General features: G+C 45.0%; 1 protein-coding gene across 1 annotated transcript in view; it reads left to right on the top strand.

Annotated features, from left to right (window-relative positions):
• The first annotated feature begins 3,549 nt into the window (after positions 1-3,549).
• Positions 3,550-25,816, top strand: part of LOC135536958 (max dimerization protein 4-like) — a 33,838-nt gene continuing 11,571 nt past the window's right edge. The window contains 3 exon segments of the mRNA XM_064963178.1: positions 3,550-3,855; positions 4,510-4,609; positions 11,670-11,699. Coding sequence (XP_064819250.1) covers positions 3,792-3,855; positions 4,510-4,609; positions 11,670-11,699 — 194 coding nt within the window. The 5' untranslated portion in view covers positions 3,550-3,791.

Below are 25,816 nucleotides of genomic sequence, written 5' to 3'. Positions count from 1 at the left end.
GCAATTCCCGTACCAGGCCGTGTTGCAACCGGCCAGGCTGCTCTCGATGGTGCAGCAGTAGTATGTGGAGAGGACCCGGAGCAACATGCAGAATTTCTTCAGACACTTTAGGAAGTAGAGATGCTGTTAGTGCCTTCTTGACAAGAGTGGTGTTGTTGGTCCAGGACAAGTTCTCGGTGATGTGGACGCCGAGGAACTTAAAACTCGTGACTCTCTCTACTGCAGTCCCGTTGATGTGGATCGGGGCATGTTCACTACTCTGCTTCCTGAAGTCAACAATCAACGTGTTTGTCTTGCTGACGTTGAGGAAGAGGTTGTTGTCATGACACCACAATGCCAGTTCACTTATCTCCTTCCTAAAGGCTGACTTGTCGCTGTTGGTTATCAGGCCTACAACCGTGGTGTCATCAGCAAACTTGATGAGGGAGTTGGTGTGGTGCAGAGCCACACAGTCGTGGCTGAACAGGAAACAGCACACAGAAACACCACCTGCCTTTGGGTTAACACACACCAACCTACCAGTGTTTATATAGGCCTATAATATATCAATTGAAATATGAACATATATAATAAATGGTTTCATTAACACACACACACACACAGGAACAATGGAGAATTGGCTTGCTAATAATAGCGGTGGAAACATTCACAGAGGCAGAAGTGTACGGCAACAAACAAGTATCAGGAAACAATAAAGAAAGGCATGCATATGAATTCAGCTGAACAAAGGGTAGGCCACTAGGGACCACTGTTCTCGGTATTAAGTCCCCTGGATTCTGTGGCAACTCAAGGTGATTCATTTATATGGTTTCTATATTGTCTTTGATCTGTTTGGTAAAAGAGTGGTATTCAGTGATATTCTCAATATTCACTTAAACCATCAATGTCATTAGATACTGAAACACACACACACACACAATCACACACACACACCCAACCATAGCACATCTGGGGAATAATTCAAAATCCTGACAAACAGTCCTGTAGCTCAAAAATGATCACTAAACTAGTTTGTGTTGATCCCTACATGTTGCATCAGTCCAGTCTCTCCCGTCTGTTGACATGAACTGTACACAGAGAGAGTCAGCCTACGTATGGAGTGATTGCGTATGCAGACATTTCTCTGATGTTTCAAACACAGCCAATGCTTTCTTGGCCACTACAAGCATCTGGCAAAAACTGTCATCATCTTGGTTTTTGGCACTATCTTCCTGAGACCCTATATTACTTTCTCTTCCTCAGTACACCGCCCGGCTACACCTAAAGACTGAGCATTTTGGTGAGCTTTTAGATCAAGTTTATAACGCTGATTGCTTAACTTTACATTTATCCTCGTTGATAATGTTGTCACGTAATAATGTCTCTGCCACTTCGTTATCTCGGGTGAGTGTTCCTTTTGTGTGGTCTTATAGTAAGTGTGTGGGTGAGGTTGGTTGACTTTGGTTGCCAGCTGAAGCCTGGTAAAACCACCCTGAGCCAAAACCACCCTGTCACCAGTGAGTGGAGCATTCAGTCTTGTCTAACCAGGCAAGGCCAACTGGGCCATGTTTTACAGTCATCTGAAGACAGACTGACATATTGCCTATCATAAGGCTAGTGAGCTGTAAAATAATTAAGTGCAATTACAATAAAACAGAATAAAAGTTTACAAGATTACTATTAGAACACACAGGGCAATGTTTTACTGACATAACGAGATTGGTATGTGATATAGCCTGGTAATAATCATAAATATCACTTTATAACCAATTACTGTAAAAGGTTTATAGTAACAGTGAGGTAAGCTTTGTTTAACAGTATGGCCTGGTTCTATGATGGTAACAGCATAGCAGTGTGTTGTTGCCTTGAGGGACAGCAGCACAGCTAGGCCCACACCCTGTGACCCTGCGGAGAGTGTGACCTCATCACCATAACAGACTACGGCAATGTGGAGAGGAAGCTATGGGCTTGTTGTGTGTATTTTTATTTTAATGTCTTGCTTTGCACCATTTTGGAGAAAAATGCGCACTACCATAAAAAAATATTAAATATTGTGTCCACAACAGAATTATATAATGACATTTAGCCAAATTATATTTACCCAAATTCTTGTTCAATATCTTTCTTCTACAATATCCACACAACCACCACCAACGTACATTTTCTGTTGATCTACCCTTCATGACACTTAAAGGCAAACACTGAGAAATGTCACCTGGAGAGTCATTTTGACACTCACTGACTGACATTGAGGGCTATTTCCATAAAATGCTGCAGTTGAGAGAATACTGGGAAAATTAGCCATGGAAATGTGCAGACAGCTTGGTGAATACCCGCGGCACTGTGGCATGCAGGCTCTCTCCTGAAGAAGGCTTTGCAATACATTGTTCTTAATAATGGTCATCTATCTCATTCTAAAATGGTTCATTTTATCAACATGTATCATTCAAAAAGATAATGACATACACAAGTCTTTGCATTTCATAATAATCCTAAACTCTCTCTCTCTCCCTCTCTCTCTCTCTCTCTCTCCCTCTCCCCCTCTCTCTCTCTCTCTCTCTCTCTCTCTCTCTCTCCCTCTCTCTCTCTCTCTCTCTCTCTCTCTCTCTCTCTCTCTCTCTCTCCCTCTCTCTCTCTCTCTCTCTCTCTCCCTCTCTCTCTCTTGCTCTCTCTCTCTCTCTCTCTTGGTCCCTCTCTCTCTCTCTCTCTCTCTCTCTCTCTCTCTCTCTCTCTCTCTCTCTCCCTCTCTCTCTCTCTCTCTCTCTCTCTCTCTGCTCTCTCTCTCTCTCCTCTCTCTCTCTCTCTCTCTCTCTCTCTCTCTCTCTCTCTCTCTCTCTCTCTCTCTCTCTCTCTCTCTCTCTCTCTCTCTCTCTCTCTTGGTCCCTCTCTCTCTCTCTCTCTCTCTCTCTCTCTCTCTCTCTCTCTCTCTCTCTCTCTCTCTCTCTCTCTCTCTCTCCAACAGCATCCTGTGGTTGCCAAATGCTATTTTAAAAAATCCTTCAAGATGTTTTCTTTTATTTGAATCATATGTAACTGCTGGAATTTTTTGGCACGATAATACACTTTAAAGTGTAAGTATACCATTTTAAAAGTGAAAGTATCATATTTTATTAAAGTGAAAGTATCATATTTTTTTAGACAATGTCATGACAACATTCCTCTATTCTACACCGGAGCTGAAACTTTTCTGAAATAAGTTGTCTAATTGAAGCAGTTGGCTCAACAAACATCAACGTGACTTCCTACACGATTCAAGATAGACTTTTTGACGAAGAGCAAACCACACTGGCAACCCAGACAACAGCCAAGTTCAATGTTCAAGAGGAAGGAAAAAGACACGCCCAAAAGTACCCCTCTGCCAATCAACAGCCAGTTATCTAGATATCAGACCAATGAACGATTACGGGGCTGGGTCACACGCGTTGTTGCTAGGGTATAGCTTCTACCTTGTTACTATCACTGTCAAGCCAATCACAAGGCAATTCGCAATGTATCAACATGCTCCTGGTAAACCCGTCACTGAGCTTCCCTATTGGGCAAGGCACGTATTCAGGGCCCGCCTATGTGGATGTTATTATTTTCTAATTGGCCAGAACAGCCGTCCTTTACTTCGCAGGTTTTTAGTTAGGTGCAGTTGATATGAATCTGGCTGGGAGTCCCAAAGACTCAGAACTGAACATAGACGTTCATATCGACCTAACACAGTTTTAGTTTTTATTTCATTTTTGTCTCATATTTTTTTTTTTTTTTTTACATTAGCTGTACATTTGTGTATATAGATATTATTTTATATTTTTATACAAGTCAACAAGATGGAACTTAATTCTCTTTTAATTCTCCTGGAGGCTGCAGAATACTTGGAAAGAAGAGACAGAGGTATTTCCCTGACAGAATGTCAGATGGCTTTGACTGGGTTAATGACCGTATTTAATGTTAGGAAAATTAAAACGGTCTCTATTCTATCTTATGTGAAGTTGTGGACGTGCACTGCCATAGCGCAGCTATGATGTCACTTTATGAGCAATGAACATACTGTGCTGGTGCGGTGATGTTATTGCAGACCGACCGACCTAGATATAACTTGCATATTAACAAACTAGTCAACACGTTAGGACAAGTCTTGAGATATAACCTATGTGCATGTGTAGTTTTGCATTAGTATGATCAGTCAATGCTTATAACCTGTTTTATCTGATGGCTATAGCCTTGTTTAAAATTGGTTAGGGACAAGTTCAAGATACAGTTTCTTATCAAGATACATTATGTATATCATGTTTATTATAAATGGTTATGTAGATAAACTCAATATTAGATTGTCCTGAATCTTGTGCTTTGCTCCAGCATTGTCAACGAGTTTATCTACGTAACCATAACCACTTTTATCAAATAACATGTTTGGCTTAGGCTACGTCATATATGGCATTGACAGTTCTATTATGTGATCGCCAGTTTATATCCCTTGTTACGTTTAATTTATTAGCCTACATGTGTAGAAATTAACCCTGTTGTTTTTGTTTACTTTGTCAATAGAAGCAGAACATGGTTACGCGTCTGTTTTACCGTACAATAGCGACTTTTCCCGAAAGAAAACGAAAGCTTCACCAATTTCAAGAAAAACTCAGAACAATAGGTAAATATACACCTTTTTCTAACGATATAGCAATATTTCCATCGATCTGTTTGTGTTTATTCGTCATTCATACAAACGCCATTTTTATTTTCACTGTTTAGATGTCGTATAAACACTGCCACGCGTACAGCATCACTTTTGAAGCTCACTTTCTTTTTCAACACCCATGCTTCATTCTGACATTCACCCCTTTCCCCCAATGCATTCACGCATTGATTTGAACATGCACACTTCTGCTGCATTTGCAACGTTTTGGAACTTGTGTTATGTCACTCCCTCCCATGACCCATATGACACCGAGCGCGCGTCGTCATCTCGGTAACAGTACACGGCGTTCTGACATAGATAACAGAACAATTATGTTAAATGTATCGATTCTGCTGTCGTGCTGAGGCTGCTTTGTGCGGCTGTGTTTCAGGAACATTTAACAATGTGGCAATTGCAAAAAAAGATTACACCACTTTTAAGAAATGTTTGTTGTTGTTACTGCGCTAAATTTACCGGCCATTCTAGTTTTTTATTGGCTGGTTAGCATATCATATGATAGGTCCTGCGCAGTGCCTTCAAAACTTTTTTTTAGAAGCAGTCTCACGCTTTGATAATTCATTTTTTCTTCGTAAGTTCAGCAAGTTATTTTAATTTCCTCCATCAACATATGAGACGTCATATGACCCGCCCTCACCAAAGAGGCTCATTTTATAAATCATATGTTGTGGGAGATATATAGGATCTGTCAGTGGCCTATATTGTCAAGTCTTGTGGTGCAGTCACAGTGTGTTTTCTTGGAGCAAAACAGTGGGGATGTGGCACACTCAGGTGGGTGTGGTGGCCAACTCAACTTAGCTCACACAGATGTCCACATAACACAGTGCCCCACAGACACAGCCTTAGCAGACCCTGCCCCTGCCTGGGCGGAGGGCTCAGTTTACAGCTGGTCTGGCTGCAGCCTGAGTTTCTCTCCCCTTTCTGGTACCAGTTCATTGCTCTGCAGACTACAGCTATTCTTCCTGGTACCAGTTCATTGCTCTGCACACTACAGCTATTCTTTCTGGTAGCAGTTCATTGCTCTGCAGACTACAGCTATTCTTTCTGGTACCAGTTCATTGCTCTGCAGACTTCAGCTATTCTTTCTGGTACCAGTTCATTGCTCTGCACACTACAGCTATTCTTTCTGGTACCAGTTCATTGCTCTGCAGACTACAGCTTTCTTCCTGGTACCAGTTCATTGCTCTGCAGACTACAGCTATTCTTTCTGGTACCAGTTCATTGCTCTGCAGACTGCTATTCTTTCTGGTACCAGGCTCATTGCTCTGCACACTACAGCTATTCTTTCTGGTACCAGTTCATTGCTCTGCAGACTACAGCTATTCTTTCTGGTAGCAGTTCATTGCTCTGCACACTACAGCTATTCTTTCTGGTACAGTTCATTGCTCTGCATTCTTTCTGGTACCAGTTCATTGCTCTGCAGACTACAGCTATTCTTTCTGGTACCAGTTCATTGCTCTGCAGACTACAGTTCTATTCTTTCTGGTACCAGTTCATTGCTCTGCAGTTCACTACAGCTATTCTTTCTGGTACCAGTTCATTGCTTCACACTGCTCTGCAGTTCACTACAGCTATTCTTTCTGGTACCAGTTCATTGCTCTGCAGACTACAGCTGTTCTTTCTGGTACCAGTTCATTGCTCTGCAGACTACAGCTATTCTTTCTGGTACCAGTTCATTGCTCTGCAGACTACAGCTGTTCTTTCTGGTACCAGTTCATTGCTCTGCAGACTTCTTTCTGGTACCAGTTCATTGCTCTGCAGACTACAGCTATTCTTTCTGGTACCAGTTCATTGCTCTGCACACTACAGCTATTCTTTGGTACTTCATTGCTCTGCAGACTACAGCTAGGTTTCATTGCTCTGCACACTACAGACTTCCTGGTACCAGTTCATTGCTCTGCACACTTCTTCCTGGTACTGGTACAGCAGTTCATTGCTCTTTCTGCAGACTCTGCACAGCTATTCTTTCTGGTACCAGTTCATTGCTCTGCACACTACAGCTATTCTTTCTGGTACCAGTTCATTGCTCTGCAGACTACAGCTATTCTTTCTGGTACCAGTTCATTGCTCTGCACACTACAGCTATTCTTCCTGGTACCAGTTCAGCTCTGCACAGCTCTGCAGACTACAGCTATTCTTTCTGGTTCCTGGTACCAGTTCATTGCACCAGTTCATTGCTCTGCAGACTACAGCTATTCTTTCTGGTACCAGTTCATTGCTCTGCAGACTACAGCTATTCTTTCTGGTACCAGTTCATTGCTCTGGTATTCTTTCTGGTACCAGTTCATTGCTCTGCAGACTACAGCTATTCTTTCTGGTACCAGTTCATTGCTCTGCACACTACAGCTATTCTTCCTGGTACCAGTTCATTGCTCTGCAGACTACAGCTATTCTTTCTGGTACCAGTTCATTGCTCTGCACACTACAGCTATTCTTCCTGGTACCAGTTCATTGCTCTGCACACTTCTGGTACCAGTTCATTGCTCTGCAGACTACAGCTATTCTTTCTGGTACCAGTTCATTGCTCTGCACACTACAGCTATTCTTTCTGGTACCAGTTCATTGCTCTGCACAACCTTTCTGGTACCAGTTCATTGCTCTGCAGACTACAGCTATTCTTTCTGGTACCAGTTCATTGCTCTGCACACTACAGATTCAGTTCATTGCTCTATTATTCTTTCTGGTACCAGTTTGCAGACTACAGCTATTCTTTCTGGTACCAGTTCATGCTCTGCACACTACAGCTATTTGGTACCAGTTCATTGCTCTGCACACTACAGCTATTCTTTTGGTACCAGTTCATTGCTCTGCACACTACAGCTATTCTTTCTGGTACCAGTTCATTGCTCTGCAGACTACAGATTGGTACCAGTTCATTGCTGTATTAATTTCTGGTACCAGTTATTGCTCTGCACACTACAGCTATTCTTTCTGGTACCAGTTCATTGCTCTGCAGACACAGCTATTCACATTGCTCTGCACACTACAGCTATTCTTCCTGGTACCAGTTCAACTCTGCACACTGGTACCAGTTCATTGCTCTGCACACTACAGCTATTCTTTCTGGTAGCAGTTCATTGCTCTGCAGACTACAGCTGTTCTTTCTGGTAGCAGTTCATTGCTCTGCAGACTACAGCTGTTCTTCCTGGTAGCAGTTCATTGCTCTGCAGACTACAGCTAGTCGTCAGTACAACCATTTCTGCATTCAAATCAGTGGAAGAGTTGACACATGGAAACATGGTTTTCCATCATTTTATTTAGCAGCCCTCCGTACCTTTTTAGATTGAATGTATTAATTGCAGTGCAATGTTATGCCCTTTGCACGACACGAGACAGAGGCAAATCGGTGTCATAGAAAGGAGAACGTTCGGGTGAGTTTCCCTGTTTACTTTGAAGACCGAGGTTAAATCGGGACACAAACACTAAATGCAACGGCCACATGGGCGTACATGCACACAATTATAAGATTACATCCTTGAACATGTGCGTCCTCAAAAACAACAAACGGATGCATACAGCTCCTCATTTTATTTTCACTGCATTGCTACCAAACGAGCACATCCCAGGCCTTCATATAATATGCACTTATAACCAAGCGACTGTTTTCATCCATCCCCAAAATGGCGGCTGATGTCGGCCTTATTTACACACCAGACCTGTCCCGGCTCTAGTGATGATTTGTCAATCTTATACTGACAGTTTATATGACATTCAAAGTCATGTGTTTGTTGTTGTTGTATGAGGCAAGTATGGTGTTGGACTGTGCCTCCCTGCCGGGCCTCTTTGGGCCTCTTTCACCCGTGCCTCGCTTAAGGAAACCATGGAGTGTCGCCTCGTGCTTTGCCTGTCCCCAATTTGCACATGTTTCAAATTTGAATAGGACTACTTCCTTATACAGGAGATAAAGCATTTCCTCTCCCCTGGCGTCGGATGGTGAAAAGGGCTTGTCAGCAGTGTCTGTAGGCTGAGCCCCTCCCCTTCCACTGAGCATGGCCAGTGAGAGGCCTAGGGGCAGCACACATACGTGCAGATGGGTATCATCATTATGCACAAAACGGAAGAAAACTGACTAAAACCAGGAGAGACTACCTGGACTTGTCCAGTCAAAAAGGCAAGTTGTTCATTGCAAAAATGTTTTTCAAGCGTTTTTCGGTTGTGTGTCCTAGTGAACACCACCCTGGATACTATGACGATGGGTGACGGCGCACACAGGATAGGCTAGCATCAGCTCAATCGTCTCATGCAGTGCGCTGTGGGGCAGTGGGGCCTACGCAGATTCAGGTCATCTTCCCGCTCCCATCCCTGCACATCTGTGGGAACCACGGCTGAAGTCGACAGTACAAGGGCACTTAAGAGGGATTGGCTGAGAAGAGTGGAGGACTCCACGGCAGGGGTCTTTGTGTTCGTGTCTTGGCTTGTTATTTCCTTGGCATCCTAGATGGTAGTTTCAGGGTATTATTGGGACAAGAACCAAGGGGTTTGTTTATAAAGATGAACTCCAGTGCTCTCATTCATTTCCATTGGCGGGTCGTCCTAGTAGCCTTCCAAGCTCCCTGGCCTGCAATAGTATGCTGCAGTGTCGACACTGTAATGGAAAAGGAAAACTGTAAATTATACGGTAATTTGGGGTATCATCAACAGGAAAATACTTTTTAACATTTTACTGTACCATACTGTACGTGATGGTGCATTGTGGGAAAATATTGTGGGCGGGAAGTAATTGCTGTATTTGGAATGGCACTGTAAAACCTTTTGACCACTCGTGGGTGGCAGGTAGCCTAGTGGTTAGAGCATTGGGCCAGTGACAGAAAGGTCGTTTTAATATCCGAGCGGAAAAGGGGGAAAATATGTGGATGTGCCCTTGAGTAAGGCACTTAACCCTCATTTGCTCCACGTGCACCGTACTACTATGGCTGACTCTGTGAAACAACATATATCACTGCACCTATCCGGTGCATCTGCCCAAAAATATATGGTATGATGTTGTTGTTTCTGGGTCATTAACATATTTTAAGGCGTGTGTCATTACACAGTACTTGCTTTGATACCACATTTAAATTACTGTAGGTGCACTGTAATATGAAAGACAGAATTTGACTTAAGTTGCCACCGAGCTGCCCGTAAGCTACTGTGAAATTTACAGTAACCCCTTTACAGTGTAGGACTGTTGACATACACATACTGCTGTCCAGTCTAGTGTGTGTGTGTGTGTGTGTGTGTGTGTGTGCGTGTGTGTGTGTGTGTGTGTGTTGAGAGCTCTCTGACAGATTTCATACACACACACATCGAGGGAAGAGGATTTAGTTTTCCACACGATGACGAATGCAGAGCTTTGTACAAAAAAAATAAATATATATATATATATATATATATAGATAAACAGAAATGGAGGTGTGGGGGAAAGGGGAGCGAGCGAAGGCCTTCTTCTTCTTCTTAGTATTTAGCCTTCTTTCTGAATTTCCATTGCATTGTCCCAGAATGCACTGCGACAAGAGGTTGTTAACCTTCCAGCTTATGTAAAATAAATGCATGGCTGTATGCCTTATCTAATACCGGGAAATTTGTTTCACCATTTGTTACACAAGAGTACTACAGCTCTCCCATCTATTTTTGCATCCTTGCGGTGTTTGTGTGAGCGGCTGTTTTTACCTGACTGGCCCTCCTGGCCCTCCTGGCCCTGCCTGGCGGTTTAGTCTAAGAGCACTTTGAGGAGCTGAGTTGCAGTCAGACCACAAAGAGGGAATCTCTCTCTCGCTCTCCCCTCTCCCCTCTCCCCTCTCTCGCTCTCGCTCTCCCCTCTCCCTCTCCTCTCTCCCCTCTCCTCTCTTCTCTTTCTCTTTCTCTCTCTCTCACACACACACACATTTTCCAAGCATCAGCCTCTTGAATCTCTCCAAGCCTGATTAGGCCTTCAGAGACGCTGCGTGTTATTTCCAACAAATACTAGATGAACATGCAGAAATAAACATGAAATTCCCACGGGTCTGTAGATTGTTTAGCTTATAAGACCTTTTAGACAATCAAGGACTCTATGGCCCTGTTGCAATATCCACACTAGCATGCTACTTAGAATGAAGCAATGCGTGTGGCCTGCAATTGAAGTAGAGTATGTAAGTAACAGTGGAACGTATCCTACGTGTTGAAAGCTGCAGAGCCACCCATATAACAGCAGAGGAAGGACAACTGGGAAAGGGCTTGGGCCGACCAACATCCTCTTTATACCGCGTGTTATGTAGGTCACACACTTCTTCTACCCTTTACGTCTCCATTTCATCTGTCCATCCTAATATCAAGACGTTCTCTCTCTGTCTGTCTCCTGACCTTCACCATGGGTCATGTTCATTATGTACCAAAACGGAAGAAAACATACTGAAACTGGAAAACTCTCCCGCAGAAGCACTTGTTTTCATATCCCATTGAAAAAAGTTTTCAAGCGTTTTCCCAAATGAACACAACCCAAGTGCGCATTCCCATCCTGCACCCTGGTCATGAGACGGTGTGTATTAATGACAGTGTCCAGAGTGTTACTACAGAGTGTTACTACAGAGTAACTACAGAGTAATTACAGAGTGTTACTACAGAGTAACTACAGAGTAACTACAGAGTGTTACTACAGAGTGTTACTACAGAGTGTTACTACAGAGTGTTACTACAGAGTGTTACTACAGAGTAACTACAGAGTAACTACAGAGTGACTACAGAGTGTTACTACAGAGTGTTACTACAGAGTAACTACAGTGTTACTACAGAGTGTAACTACAGTGTTACTACAGAGTAACTACAGAGTGTTACTACAGTGTTACTACAGTGTTACTACAGAGTGTTACTACAGAGTAACTACAGAGTGTTACTACAGAGTGTTACTACAGAGTGTAACTACAGAGTGTTACTACAGAGTGTAACTACAGTGTTACTACAGAGTAACTACAGAGTAACTACAGAGTGTTACTACAGTGTTACTACAGTGTTACTTCCTAAGGCACTCATCCATGTCTCTGTTTATTTGCCCTTTCAGATCGTCACACAACGAGCTGGAGAAACACAGGTAAGATGACAGACAACACTGTGCTATATAGCCTGGTCCCAGATCAGTTCATAACCAATTCCTATAGGTCTATTTGACTCAGTGCTAGCCTGATCCCAGATCAATCAATCACATTTATTTATAAAGCCCTTTTTACATCCGCAGATGACACAAAGTGCTTATAAAGAAACCCAGCCAAAATCCTGAACAGCAAGCAATGGAGATGTAGAAGCATGGTGGCTAGGAAAAACTCTCTAGAAAGTAAGGAACCTAGGAAGAAACCTAGAGAGGAACCAGGCTCTGAGGCATGGCCAGTCCTCTTCAGTTAATAGCCAATTCCTATAGGTCTATTTGACTTGGTGCTAGCCTGATCCCAGATCAGTTTATAGCCAAGTCCTATAGGTCATTTAGACTCTGCTATACAAAACAAACAGATCTGAGAGCAGGCTTCAACCTTCCCCACCCTCCTTCCTCCCCCTCTGTCTCTCTTGTTCATTTCCCTGGATAAGCTGTATGTCTCTCGTGCAGACAGTCCCATGGTTTGCTTGGAAGGACTCCTGTTCCCTAATAAACAAGAGGTGATGGGGTGAGGACTGTCGGTAAATGTCAGATGTATTCTTGTGGAGCTGAAGTTTAAAAAGCACATAGTAGACTGAAAATATGAAAATGTCCGGCCACTTGTTCGCGCAGTCCCCTCCCTTCACCTCTCTCGCTCCACCACCTCGGATAAAAGATGAAAGCGCATCAAAGATGAGGAGCCTTGGGCAGACAGATAATAATCGGATTTCTAAGGCAACCTCAACCTTTGTGTTAGATTTGTCTGTGCCTCCGTGTCTGTTCATAGGGAGAAACTTGTTACCATGTATGGCAGGGGAATCCTGCCATTAATGTGATAATCCAGTGGCGGGTGGTGAAAGGAGGGGAAGTAGGCCTCGCCTGCCATGTCTCTCAGCTAGGCCTGTTGAGTCGCCCACTCACGTCCCAAAATGCATTGCACCTTTCTATCTACCTCTCTCTCTCTCTCTCTCTCTCTCTCGCTCTCTCGCTCTCTCTCTCTCTCTCTTTCACACACACACAAACACACAAACACACACACACACACAAACACACTGGAGCCTGCATGGTACAACAAAGTGTCATCAAAGTGAGGGATGTAGAGGGATGTTTGAGGAGAGTAGATGAAAGAAAAAAGTATAGTGTGTTTTTGGACCTCTGTGTGTAGTTTTTTTTTGTCTTCTCCGACTCAGCTGATTTAGTAGTGTGGTGTTTCTTCTGTTCTATATAGAAAACAGACTGACTAACTGCTGCCTGGGCTTAGGATAGGACCAATAGAAAACAGACTGACTGACTGAATAGGACCAATAGAAAACAGACTGACTGACTGCTGCCTGGGCTTAGGATAGGACCAGACTAGACTGCTGCCTGGGCTTAAATAGGACCAATAGAAAACAGACTGACTGACTGCTGCCTGGGCTTAGGATAGGACCAATAGAAAACAGACTGACTGACTGCTGCCTGGGCTTAGGATAACCAATAGAAAACAGACTGACTGACTGCTGCCTGGGCTTAGGATAGGACCAATAGAAAACAGACTGACTGACTGCTGCCTGGGCTTAGGATAGGACCAATAGAAAACAGACTGACTGACTGCTGCCTGGGCTTAGGATAGGACCAATAGAAAACAGACTGACTGACTGCTGCCTGGGCTTAGGATAGGACCAATAGAAAACAGACTGACTGACTGCTGCCTGGGCTTAGGATAGGACCAATAGAAAACAGACTGACTGACTGCTGCCTCAGGATAGGACCAATAGAAAACAGACTGACTGACTGCTGCCTGGGCTTAGGATAGGACCAATAGAAAACAGACTGACTGACTGCTGCCTGGGCTTAGGATTGACTGACTGCTGCCTGGGCTTAGGATAGGACAATAGAAAACAGACTGACTGTGCCCTGTTAGAGTATGTGGAGTGTTTGTGTGTGTGTGAGCTGTCACTAATGCTGACTGCTGAGAGCCAGCTCGGGGTTTGCCGGTCACATGACTAATGTGAGCGAGTAATAATTGACCTCTGCCGACAGCTCAGTGAAAAACATGTAAAGACATATTCCTCTCTCTGAGACAGAGAGAGAGAGAGAGAGAGAGAGAGAGAGACTGAACCTGAGTATAGGTCTCTTGTTGTTGAGATATTACTGCATGGTTTTATCCAGTGGGGTTGGGTTACTAAAATAGTTGCAGCCAGTTTCACATGCTGAAATCATAGTTGCGGTCAGTTTCACGTGCTGAAATGATAGTTGCAGCCAGTTTCACACACTGAAATGATAGCTGCAGTCAGTTTCACATGCTGAAATGTGTGAGTGCTGGTAAGCTCTTCCATAATCACTGTACTCATTTCCCTTACGATCAAATGTGGCCACGAGTTTCTGAAAAGTTGTCTTTTTTTTGTTTAGCTGAAGTGACGAACTTCCAGGTTTATGAATGTAACCTTCAATGTCACTGATGCAATAGATTAGAACAGGAGGTTGAGTGGTTAAAGAATGGTCATTTAGGTACTTCCACTTGAAATGCACACTGCAGGTGTCTTCTTTTAAGTGAGGGTTTGTAAAACCTGTATAGCAGACTGCCAACATGGTTTAGTTGTAGAAACGGTAAGGAAGGGAAGCAGTGCAGGGGTTCACAGTGACAGGTGTCTGGAGATAGAAGGTCCTCTTGGGTGAAGGGGTTCATTGGGCTTAAAAACATAAAGGAGAACTACAGCACTCTTTATATAATTAAAATGCCAACTAAAAGTTGCCGTGCCTTTCGACCCCACTTGTCACAACGAGACAGTTGCCATAGAGAAGAAGAAGTGAACTCGAGATCATAAAGGGGCGGCGCTGTTTTCTTTCGTAGCGGGTCGCTGACCGCTGTTGACTAACTACCGTCCTGCAACGCTGTGGCGGCGCTGTGGCACCGTGTCCCACAGGGGAAGGCCTCGGGGACAGCGCCGAGACAACGTTGAAATGTCGTCTGTCGCCGTCCCAAAGCCTCAACTCTGGCTCACTCAACCTCATTTCCTTTCAAAAACAATCTCCTTTTTTCCTCCTTCATTTTAGATTCCCTTGTCTTCCTGTTCCCATGTCAGGGAGAAAAGAGGCCTGTGTGTGTCTGTAATGACAGGCTTTCAGGGAGAGGGGAGATGTTGTGTGTGTGAGGGTTTGTGACGCGTCGAGAACATAATGCGCCGTGGATCCCCAAACCCTGTCCAGACTTGTGTCCTCAAATTACATTATGGGAACGCATAGGTGTTCAAATGTGGAGGTGGTTCAGTTTCCAACTCCCTGCTGCAATAGCCCATTATTGTAGTGAAACTGTGGGCTGGTTGGCTCAAGGCATTGTCGTGTCTCTATTTCCTGTATCTTTGTTGATGTTACGGTGATACCCTATTTGAGGGTTTTGCAAAAAACTACAAAAACTTTTATTCCAGTCCATAGCCAAAGGAATTTAGCGAATGCTTGATTAATCCTGAACCTTTTCAATTATTCTCTGTGTTGGTGGATCTCTCTGGGAGGCTGATCCCTGTCGACCCACGATGGAAGGAGCCCTATAGTGCTCAGCCTCTCAGCTGTCATCCTGGTCCAACCCGTTTAATGACAGTATGACTGGGACTTAATCTGAGACAATCCCTGTATCGGTATCCACATAGCTCCGTGCGCACTCCCTCACGCCCTTAGGGCGAGGCTGTAATGGCACCCTATTGCCTATGGGCCAAAATGAGTGCACTATATAGGGAATAGGGTGTGGCCAAAAGTAGTGCAGTATGATAAAGGGAATAAGTTACCATTTTGGACAGAGCCTTAGACACTATTTTATGTTTTGGTCTGTCCTGTACTCCTGGTTGGTACAAGCTGTTCTTCATTGCCCTACTCCTTCTGTGTGTGTGTGTGTGTGTGTGTGTGTGTGTGTGTGTGTGTGTGTGTGTGTGTGTGTGTGTGTGTGTGTGTGTGTGTGTGTGTGTGTGTGTGTGTGTGTGTGTGTGTGTGTGTGTGTGTGTGTGTGTGTGTGTGTGTGTGTGTGTGTGTGTGTGTGTGTGTGTGTGTGTGTGTGTGTGTGTGTGTGTGTGTGCCCTGGCTCTGTGACAGGGATGCCCATGCAGTCTGTGCTGTTACCAGGACACTGTTGGCTGGGTGACAGCAGAACAGTCTCACTCAGACACACAACAACCCGTCCCTGCCCTGAAACCTGCCATATCGGGCTCTGGTCAAAACAAGTACTCTATATAGGGGATAATGTGCCATTTCAGACGCTATCTGTCTGTGAGGATAGATAGATAGATACAGTAGATGCAGTAGGTAGATAGAGATGGGTAGGTAGGTAAAAGCCTCCAGGCTGACACTGCTGTTTCCGTAATCTTCTCACAGGCCACTGCTCTGCTGGTAACCAGCATGACACTAGTGTGCTACTCTCCTAACCGCAGCGCTGCCGCGTGGTTGGTTGCTCGGTCGGCCTCTGTTGCCATCGGCTTCCTTCCCATTTCTGACATCGCCCCTGGCGACGTTCTCTCTCTCTCTCTCTCTCTCTCTCTCTCTCTCTCTCTCTCTCTCTTACCACCCCTCTCTCTCTCTCTCTCTCTCTCTCTCTCTCTTTACCACCCCCTCTCTCTCTCTCTCTTTACCACCTCTCTCTCTCTCTCTCTCTCTCTCTCTTTACCACCCCCCCTCTCTCTCTCTCTTTACCACCCCCCCTCTCTCTCTCTCTCTCTCTCTCTCTCTCTCTTTACCACCCCCCTCTCTCTCTCTCTCTTTACCACCCCTCTCTCTCTCTCTCTCTCTCTCTCTCTCTCTCTCTCTTTACCACCCCCCCCCTCTCTCTCTCTCTTTGCCCTGTTCAGACTGACTACCAGTAGTTTCCTTTTCTAGGCAAGGTCCAGGAAACCAGTTTTTCCTTCATCCCCACATCATAGGCTTACACACACACACACACACACACACACACACACACACCTGCTAACTGGAAAAGCCCATCTGACATGGCTGCTCTCTGCTCGTGATCAGATTCATATCCCGTCACGTTGGGAGGAGTCCTGTGGTATGTTTGCCCTTCCTCAACTGAGAAAGGATCATCAAGTCTATTTTTACAGTATGTAGACAGAGACAGTCTACCTACCGGTGCCAGTCAGCTGTTGTTTTGTGTCCCTCCCTCTCACTTTAAGTTATCTGTTTCAGGTAAAGTGAGTCATTGACGGAAAATGATGACTAGGCATCGGTTAGAAGTTAAATACAAACCAATCTGGCCTGTTACTCAGTTCAGAGAAACATCTGGCTGATGGTTTGGTGATGAAGCATTTTAAAGTGTCATTGTCATGAAAAGTGCCATAGAAATAGATGAGTGAATGAATGATTATTATTATTGATAACATGCAGTCTGATTCTGATTGTGGCCCTCTTTGAAGTGTTCTCGTTGCCAGGGGGAAAATACCAGACGGCCGACGGTAATGTACAGATGGAGAAAAACAATGTTGCTTTTGAGTTAAGTCAATGTTTTCTGCTGTGTTGTGATTCAGCTGGTCAGTTCACCAGTAACAAGGTTTTTGGAAAATCACAACTAACTATACTGAGCAATGTTCTGACAGGAGGGAAATAAATAGACCAGTCATTACCATAGGGAGGTGTGTGTGTGTGTGTGTGTGTGTGTGTGTGTGTGTGTGTGTGTGTGTGTGTGTGTGTGTGTGTGTGTGTGTGTGTGTGTGTGTGTGTGTGTGTGTGTGTGTGTGTGTGTGTGTGTGTGTGTGTGTGTGTGTGTGTGTGTGTGTGTGTGTGTGTGTGTGTGTGTGTGTGCGTGCGCGCATGTTAATAGGCCTTACTACTCTCTGTCTGATCTCCTCTCAGATTCCATTCATCATCACAGTGTCCTCCTGACTTGTCTTATTCAGAACTTCCCCTCTATAGCCTGGCCCCGGATCTGTTTGTGCTGTATTGCCAACTCCTGCAATATAATATGTTGGGCTTGATAACGACCATAGGAGTTGGCTATACAAACAGACCTGGGACCTGTTCTCCTATTGTAGCTAGAGGCCAGACCTGGCTGGGTCTGGAGCCAGTGTAGAAAGAAACAACACTCTGTAGTGTGTGATATGTCAGACTGGATGTTAGGGGGAGAGGAGGAAGGGATGGGGGAGGGGGCAGGCCTGTTACTTCCCCTCTTCTGCTCCTCTCTCTCCTTCTCTCTCTCCTTCACTCTCTCCTTCTCTCTCTCCTTCTCTCTCTCCTTCTCTCTCTCATTCTCTCTCTCCTCTCTCTCCTTCTCTCTCCTTCCCTCTCTCCTTCCCTCTCTCCTTCTCTCTCTCCTTCTCTCCCTCCTTCTCTCTCTCCTTCCCTCTCTCCTTCTCTCTCTCCTTCTCTCCCTCCTTCTCTCTCTCCTTCCCTCTCTCATTCTCTCTCTCCTTCTCTCTCTCCTTCTCTCTCTCTTTCTCTCTCTCATTCTTCCTCTCATTCTCTCTCCTTCTCTCTCCCTCTTTCTCTCTCTCCTTCTATCTCTCCTTCTCTCTCTCCTTCTCTCTCTCCTTCCCTCTCTCCTCTCTCTCTCCTTCCCTCTCTCCTTCCCTCTCTCCTTCTCTCTCTCCTGCTCTCTCTCCTTCCCTCTCTCCTTCTCTCTCTCCTTCTCTCTCTCTCCTTCTCTCTCTCCTTCCCTCTCTCCTGCTCTCTCTCCTGCTCTCTCTCCTTCTCTCTCTCTCCTTCCCTCTCTCCTGCTCTCTCTCCTTCTCTCTCTCTCATTCTCTCTCTCCTTCCCTCTCTCCTGCTCTCTCTCCTGCTCTCTCTCCTTCTCTCTCTCTCCTTCTCTCTCTCCTTCCCTCTCTCCTTCCCTCTCTCCTTCTCTCTCTCCTGCTCTCTCTCCTTCTCTCTCTTCTCTCTCTCCTCTTCTCTCTCTCTCTCTCTCTCTCTCTCTTACTGAGTCAGCAGAAGGCTGAGGGAAAGAGGAGGACGAAAGCAGATGGGGAAGGGTACCTACAGAGCCCCTGCTCACAGTGGACCCTCCTTACTCTCTCTCTCTCTATCTGCCAAAATGCCTCTCTCCTCCCTTCTTCCCTCCTACCTTTTATTTGGGTGACTCTTTTGTGACAGGAAACTGTATGAGAGAGAGTCCCTGGCTGGCTTGCCCTGTCTGAAATGGATCTCGCATCTGAGTGAGAGGAAGTCATCTGATACAAAGACAACAGGGTTGTGGTCATGAGGCAGCGAACAGACAAAAACATACTGAAACAGGGAAGGACTACCAGGACTTGTCCAATAAGAAATTTGCAAACGTTTTCCGTTGCATGCCCAAATGAACAAGACCCAGGCTATGGAAGGCCTGTGATGTTGGACATGATGAGGTTTTAAAGGCCCAGTGCAGTCAAAATTCAGTTTTTCCTGTGGTGTTTTATATCATATTGTACAACAGCTGATGAAACTCACACTGTAAATGTATTAAGACATTTTATTTCTTGATAGTTTCTGGGTGAAAATACAATCTACACAGGCTTTTCTAATCAGCAGGTTTGCTTGGGCAAACCTCTCCACCAATAACAGCTCGTTGTCAGTTTTCCCCTCCCCACTCGGACTAAATTCTAGCTTGAGAATTATTTTTGTTGCTAAAAAAAAAACATTTTTCCCATTTGAATTGAAATGTATTGCAGAAAGGTACTTCATTGTTTCCCAGAAAGATTTGATATTGATATAAAAACGTCTGTGTTGGGTCTTTAACTATAACTATGATATACTGTAAGGTCATGTACTTATACACCTAAGGTCATAGACACAGAAACACCACATTGAACTGATGACGGGACATAATTGTTATCTTCAGTGCTTCTGTTATTGCCAGCCATGTCTCTCTTTCTCTTTCTCTTTCTCGCTCTCTCATAACTTATTAATCCTGAGTAGGTAGATAGGCATGTTCTGTGTTGAGGACATGTGACCTTTATGGTTCTGACCTTTATGGCTCTTGGTCATGCCGTGCTGCCAAGTCGTTCTGTAACATTCCACATAATTAAATAGTGATCAGTGACTCATTGGGGATAATGGGGGCGGAAGACGCCACGTGTCAGTCTCTCAGTCTACTGGACTGTACTGTCATAATGTGTGTGTGTGTGTGTGTGTGCGCGCATGTGTGTGTTGACTTAATCATAGGTGTGCATGTAAATGTACAGTAGGTGTGAAGGTTCACATGCATCCCAGTAAGCTGGACACCTTCAATCATCTACAATACAGTACAATTCAATGCAATACAGTACAATACAATTCAATATAATACATTACAATACAATTCAATATAATACATTACAATATAATTCAATACAATACATTACAATACAACACATTACAATACAATACAGTACAATTCAATGCAATACAATACAATTCAATGCAATACATTACAATACAATTCAATATAATACATTACAATATAATTCAATACAATACATTACAATACAACACATTACAATACAATACAGTACAATTCAATGCAATACAATACAATTCAATGCAATACATTACAATACAATTCAATATAATACAACACATTACAATACAATACAATTCAATACAATGCAATACAATACAACACAGCATGTGTCAGCATGCTTGTTGTGTACGTGGTACATGTCTGCTTTAGTGTGTGTTTGCTCATGTCCATGTGTGGTGTGTGTCCGTCTCACAGTATGTGTGTAGGCTCACGTAGTCTATGTTATGCACACTTCATGCCTATGTAGGTGTACCCTCCTATACCCACATCTCAATGAGAAGGTAGTCACATCTCAGGTGTTGAAGCCTCCAGGTCGTCGGTCCGGGCTCAGTTCCCTCTGTCACTAAATCAGTTTCAACTGAAGCAAAGTAGCTGATGCCCCTCGTAAAAAAAATAGATTTTAACAAGTCATGAACACACACTGTGCCTGGAGTGGACTATGGAGCTGTGTGGCCGTGAGAGAGAGAGAGAGAGAGAGAGAGAGAGAGAGAGAGAGAGAGAGAGAGAGAGAGAGAGAGAGAGAGAGAGAGAGAGAGAGAGAGAGAGAGAGAGAGAGAGAGAGAGAGAGAGAGAGAGAGAGAGAGAGAGAGAGAGAGAGAGAGAGAGAGAGAGAGAGAGAGAGAGAGAGAGAGAGAGAGAGAGAGAGAGAGAGAGAGAGAGAGAGAGAGAGAGAGAGAGAGAGAGAGAGAGAGAGAGAGAGAGAGAGAGAGAGAGAGAGAGAGAGAGAGAGAGAGAGAGAGAGAGAGAGAGAGAGAGAGAGAGAGAGAGAGAATAGCATGTTGTTTCTATAAAGGCTGTTCTTTGAGTTGTGAAATATGACAGGACAACCAGGGGCGCAATTTTCACTCACTATTTTTTGAAATTGCATTTTTGTTCCCCCCTGATTTTATCATTGGAATGTGATACAAACCGAGGCAACGGTGTGCTTTAGGACCATGTGGACGCCTCCGAGCAGACGGATAGGCTGTTTGGAGTGTTTATCCGACTAGATCAAAAAAAAATTATGTCCCCCCACTTCTAAAACCAAAGCTGCGCCCCTGAGTACAGAAGCACAAACAAGTGAGGAACAGAAAGCGAGCGAGGCTGGGCCGACTCGACTCCATTCCTAGAAGTCAGGCAGGCTCGGGGAGGGGATGGGGGCTGTGGTAATTCCTCTGTGGCTCTGGAGGGTATGGTGGGAGGGCCCCTGACTTCTACTGGAGGACGCTGGAGGTTAGGGTGGGAGGGCCCCCTGGCTTCTACTGGAGGACGTGGCTGGTGTGTCGGGCACAGCAGAGTAGAGCAGATTGAAAATGAGGTCAGCTCTGCACGTAACACACACTCACACACACACACATACGGTGGAATGTTGAGTTGTGTAACAGAGGAGGGTAGGGGGAAAGGGGTGCGTGACACACTCAGCTTGCATGCAGTAGAAATAGTCCTAGTAGTACTAGGAGAATGTACTGCAGGCTAGCAAAGCCATGTCACCACTTCATGTAAGACTGGATGGCTAGCTACAGCTAGAGAGAGAAGAGACTGGAGTTGTTTTGGTCTGGGAAAGTAGATGGCTAGCTACAGCAAGAGAGAGAAGAGACTGGAGTTGTTTTGGTCTGGGAAAGTGGATGGCTAGCTACAGCTAGAGAGAGAACAGAGTGGAGTTGTTTTGGTCTGGGAAAGTAGATGGCTAGCTACAGCTAGAGAGGGAAGAGACTGGAGTTGTTTTGGTTTGGGAAAGTAGATGGCTAGCTACAGCTAGAGAGAGAAGAGACTGGAGTTGTTTTGGTCTGGGAAAGTAGATGGCTAGCTACAGCTAGAGAGAGAAGAGACTGGAGTTGTTTTGGTCTGGGAAAGTGGATGGCTAGCTACAGCTAGAGAGAAAAGTTTGTTTGAAGAGTTCATTTGATGCATGCTGTTGTGCACACACAACACACACAACTGAATTTGAATTCCCTTTCAGATAGTCTCTCTGTTTCCATGTACACAAGGTTTGAATCTGGGTGTTGAGATTCAGAGGAAAGAAAGTAAAACAGTCTGCATTCTCTCTCTACCCCCTCTTTCTCTGTCTCTACCCCCCTCTCTTTCTACCCCCCGTCTCTCTCTCTCTCTCTACCCCTCTCTTTCTCTCTCTCTCTCTCTGTCTCTACCCCTCTCTCTCTACCCCCATCTCTCTCTCTCTCTCTCTCTCTCTCTCTCTCTCTCTCTCTCTACCCCTCTCTTTTTCTCTCTCTCTCCTCCCCTCTTTCTCTCTCTCTCTCTACCCCCTCTTTCTCTCTTTCTCTATATCTCTCTCTCTACCCCATCTCTCTCTACCCCTCTCTTTCTCTCCCTTTCTCTCTCTCTACCCCCTCTCTTTCTCTCTCTCTCTCCTCTTTCTCTCTCTCTCTATCCCCCTCTTTCTACCCTCTCTCTATCTCTCTCTCTCTACCCCCTCTTTTTCTATCTTTTTCTCTCTAGCTTTCTCTCTCTCTACCCCATCTCCTCCTCTCTACCCCTCTCTTTCTCTCCCTTTCTCTCTCTCTACCCCCATCTCTTCCTCTCTCTCTCTCTACCCCCATCTCTCTCTCCCCTCTCTCTCTACCCCCTCTACCTCTCTCTCTAGCTCTCTTTCTCTCTGCCTCTGCGTGACATCGTAGGAGATTGTGTACCCATTGTGCAACCCACACAATACTAGTCCGATGATATAATATACATGGAATCTCCACCACCTCTTTCTCAGAAACCCATTCTTATACTGACGCTGAAGAGAGGAGATAATTGGTGGTTTGTGCCAGTGGGTTATGTGTTATTGTGTGTTAATCATTGACATTGGTACAGTGTGTATGCAGACCTGTAAGCCCATTTCACCGTGTCCCTAGGTGGGACTAGTGCCCCACTAGTGTCCCCACTAGTCTGTCTGTCTGTCCGACTCCAACCTTAGCTGTCATGCAACTCAGGACAGAAGGGACATTTTGAGCGTTTCCTTGCACTTCTTGTATAATTACATTACAGACTGTTGTTACAGCTTTTGAAAACGTGCATATTTAGTTTGGGCTATCCTGACTTTGAAATGATACAGAGATGCACACCAAACCATTCTTTAACTTTTAGATGTGTTTTTGTTAGATACTACTGCACCGTTGGAGCTAGGAACACAAGCATTTCACTACAGACAAGCATTTCGCTAAGCTTACAATAACAACCGCTAACTATGTGAACATGCGACCAATAGCATTTGATTTGATTTGAACCACATCACTTCATCGAACACAACTGGTGATCGATCTCCAAACTGACATTTGACTTCTCACACTCCTTTACTCTCACTCGTTGCCTATTCTCTATTCTCACTCGTTTCCTATTCTCTATTCTCACTCGTTTCCTATTCTCTATTCTCGCTGGTTCTTCTTTTTCGCTGGTTCGCTTTGTTTGTACACTAGGTCTGCTTTGTACGCGACAGAAGTACCCGACATGACCAACAAGTATGTGAACACTTGCTCGTCGAACATCTCATCCACTTATTTGAAGGGGTGTCCACGTACTTTTGTGTAGACAGCGCATGTTGAATCAAAGGTGTTTTTAATCTGACATGCTTTAGTTTCAGTCACCCCAGGGCTAGTTTTAGTCACCCCAGGGCTAGTTTCAGTCACCCCGGGGCTAGTTTCAGTCACCCCGGGGCTAGTTTCAGTCACCCCAGGGCTAGTTTCAGTCACCCCAGGGCTAGTTTCAGTCACCCCAGGGCTAGTTTCAGTCACCCCGGGGCTGGTTTCAGTCACCCCAGGGCTAGTTTTAGTCACCCCAGGGCTAGTTTCAGTCACCCCAGGCTAGTTTCAGTCATCCCGGGGCTGGTTTCAGTCACCCCAGGCTAGTTTCAGTCACCCCAGGGCTAGTTTCAGTCACCCCAGGGCTAGTTTCAGTCACCCCGGGGCTAGTTTCAGTCATCCAGGGCTATTTTCAATCATCCCAGGGCTAGTTTCAGTTTTGGAAAGAGACAAACGAAACCAATCGCAACAAGGCATTCCAATAGACATGGAAATTCCAGTTAGACATGAAAATACTACCAACGACTGAGCAACAATAAACCTGTTGTTTTCTATGGCAACAGAGACAAATCAAAACGTGTGTGGAGACTTAGGCATTTCCTGCTGAAGTAGGCTAATTCAGCTAGCCACGTTGACCGTGTCACTCACTCACTGTGTTGTTTTGCTAGGTTGCTGTGTTGACGCAGGTTTCAGCCGCTTGCGTGCTACAGACGGAGCCTCGTGACTCATAGCCCTTGTTTCTGTGGCCAGGTCTGTGTGTGTGTTGATGGGCCTATTGTGTCTCTGTCTCGCCTCGCACAGTTGTCACCAAACACTCCACACACACACACACACACACACACACACACACACACATACACTCCCGCATACATTCTCACAGTGGGTGTGTCGTCCTCGCTGACAGAAAACAAATAAAGCCTGACTGTCTGTTCCAGAGAACTGACATTTCATATCTGAAAGGAAATCATCTCCCTCTGTCTGCCTGTCTTTTATCTCTCTCCTTCTCCATTTCTCTTTCTCTCTCTCTCCTTTAGACCCCCCCTCTCTATCGCTCTCGCCTGTCTTTCTCTTTCTTTTTCTCTCTCTCTATCTATCTCTCTCCCCTCTCTATCTATCTCTCTCCCCTCTCTCTCTCTCTCTCTCTTTCACTCTCTCTCTTTCACTCTCTCTCTTTCCTTTCTCTCTATTATCATACAGTACATTGCTTGCAGTGATGTTGTGGTAAAAAAGTTGATGGGTAAACTCTTATCGCCAGTGGCGGTGAGTAAAGCAACACACCCTGTACTTTCAATGTGTAAACTGTCAAGCAAAAGAAACAACTGTGGAAACTGTTTACTTACTGCCCTCCACTACACCACTGATGGCGTGGGCTGTGTCTCACCACAAAGACACGTTCACATGGGACGACTGTCTCTCTCTTCTTGTTTTTCTCTCCATTCCGCTGTTTTTGAGGACGGTGCGGTCGGCCCATCAGATCTCTTCTTCTCTTCTTTCTCGTTAATGTAAACATGTGTGCCTGGGCAGGGGCTGAGGACCAGAGGGTGACAGAGAGAGAGACTGATGAGGAGAGGAGGGCTGTGTTCTGTGTTGTGTTCTGTGTCTGCGAGCCCCCAGGCTGGGACTGGATCTTTTCTTTCTTGTCCCACTTGCCCTCTCTCTCCTTTTCTCTCTCCTTTAGACCCCTCTCTCTCTCTCTCTCTCTCCCTCCCTTTTTTTCTCTCTCTCTCTCTCTCTCTCTCTCTCTCTCTTTCCCTCTCTCTCTCTCTTTCCTTCACTCTCTCCCCTCTTTCCCTCTCTCTCCCTCTCTCTCTCGGTCCCCTCTCCCTCCCCCTTCAGTCTGTCTGTCTGTTTGCCAGATGTGGAACCATTCACCATACTTGGCAACCCCAAAATTCCACCAACCCACCGTGGTGATACGATACAGGCGATCCAGCTCAGGCCCACTTACACCACTTACACTACTTGAAGTAGAGTAGGCTAACACCGTGGGGGCATTTAGAACTACTTAGGTTAAACGTTTTCGGCTTTTAAATGAAGCTTTTAAGAGGTTTTTTTTCCGGAGTGTGTCGTAATGTCATGACCCATATCTGGTAAACAGCTTAGTATCAATTTAAAGGGAATGAGGCTTCCATTTTTGTCACCAGATGAACCGAGGG

The sequence above is a fragment of the Oncorhynchus masou genome, unplaced genomic scaffold (assembly GCF_036934945.1).
Source record: "Oncorhynchus masou masou isolate Uvic2021 unplaced genomic scaffold, UVic_Omas_1.1 unplaced_scaffold_688, whole genome shotgun sequence".
In the NCBI taxonomy this organism is placed as follows: domain Eukaryota; kingdom Metazoa; phylum Chordata; class Actinopteri; order Salmoniformes; family Salmonidae; genus Oncorhynchus; species Oncorhynchus masou.
The sequence above is the reverse complement of the archived record's forward strand: the minus strand, read 5'-3'. Positions and strand labels throughout refer to the sequence as shown.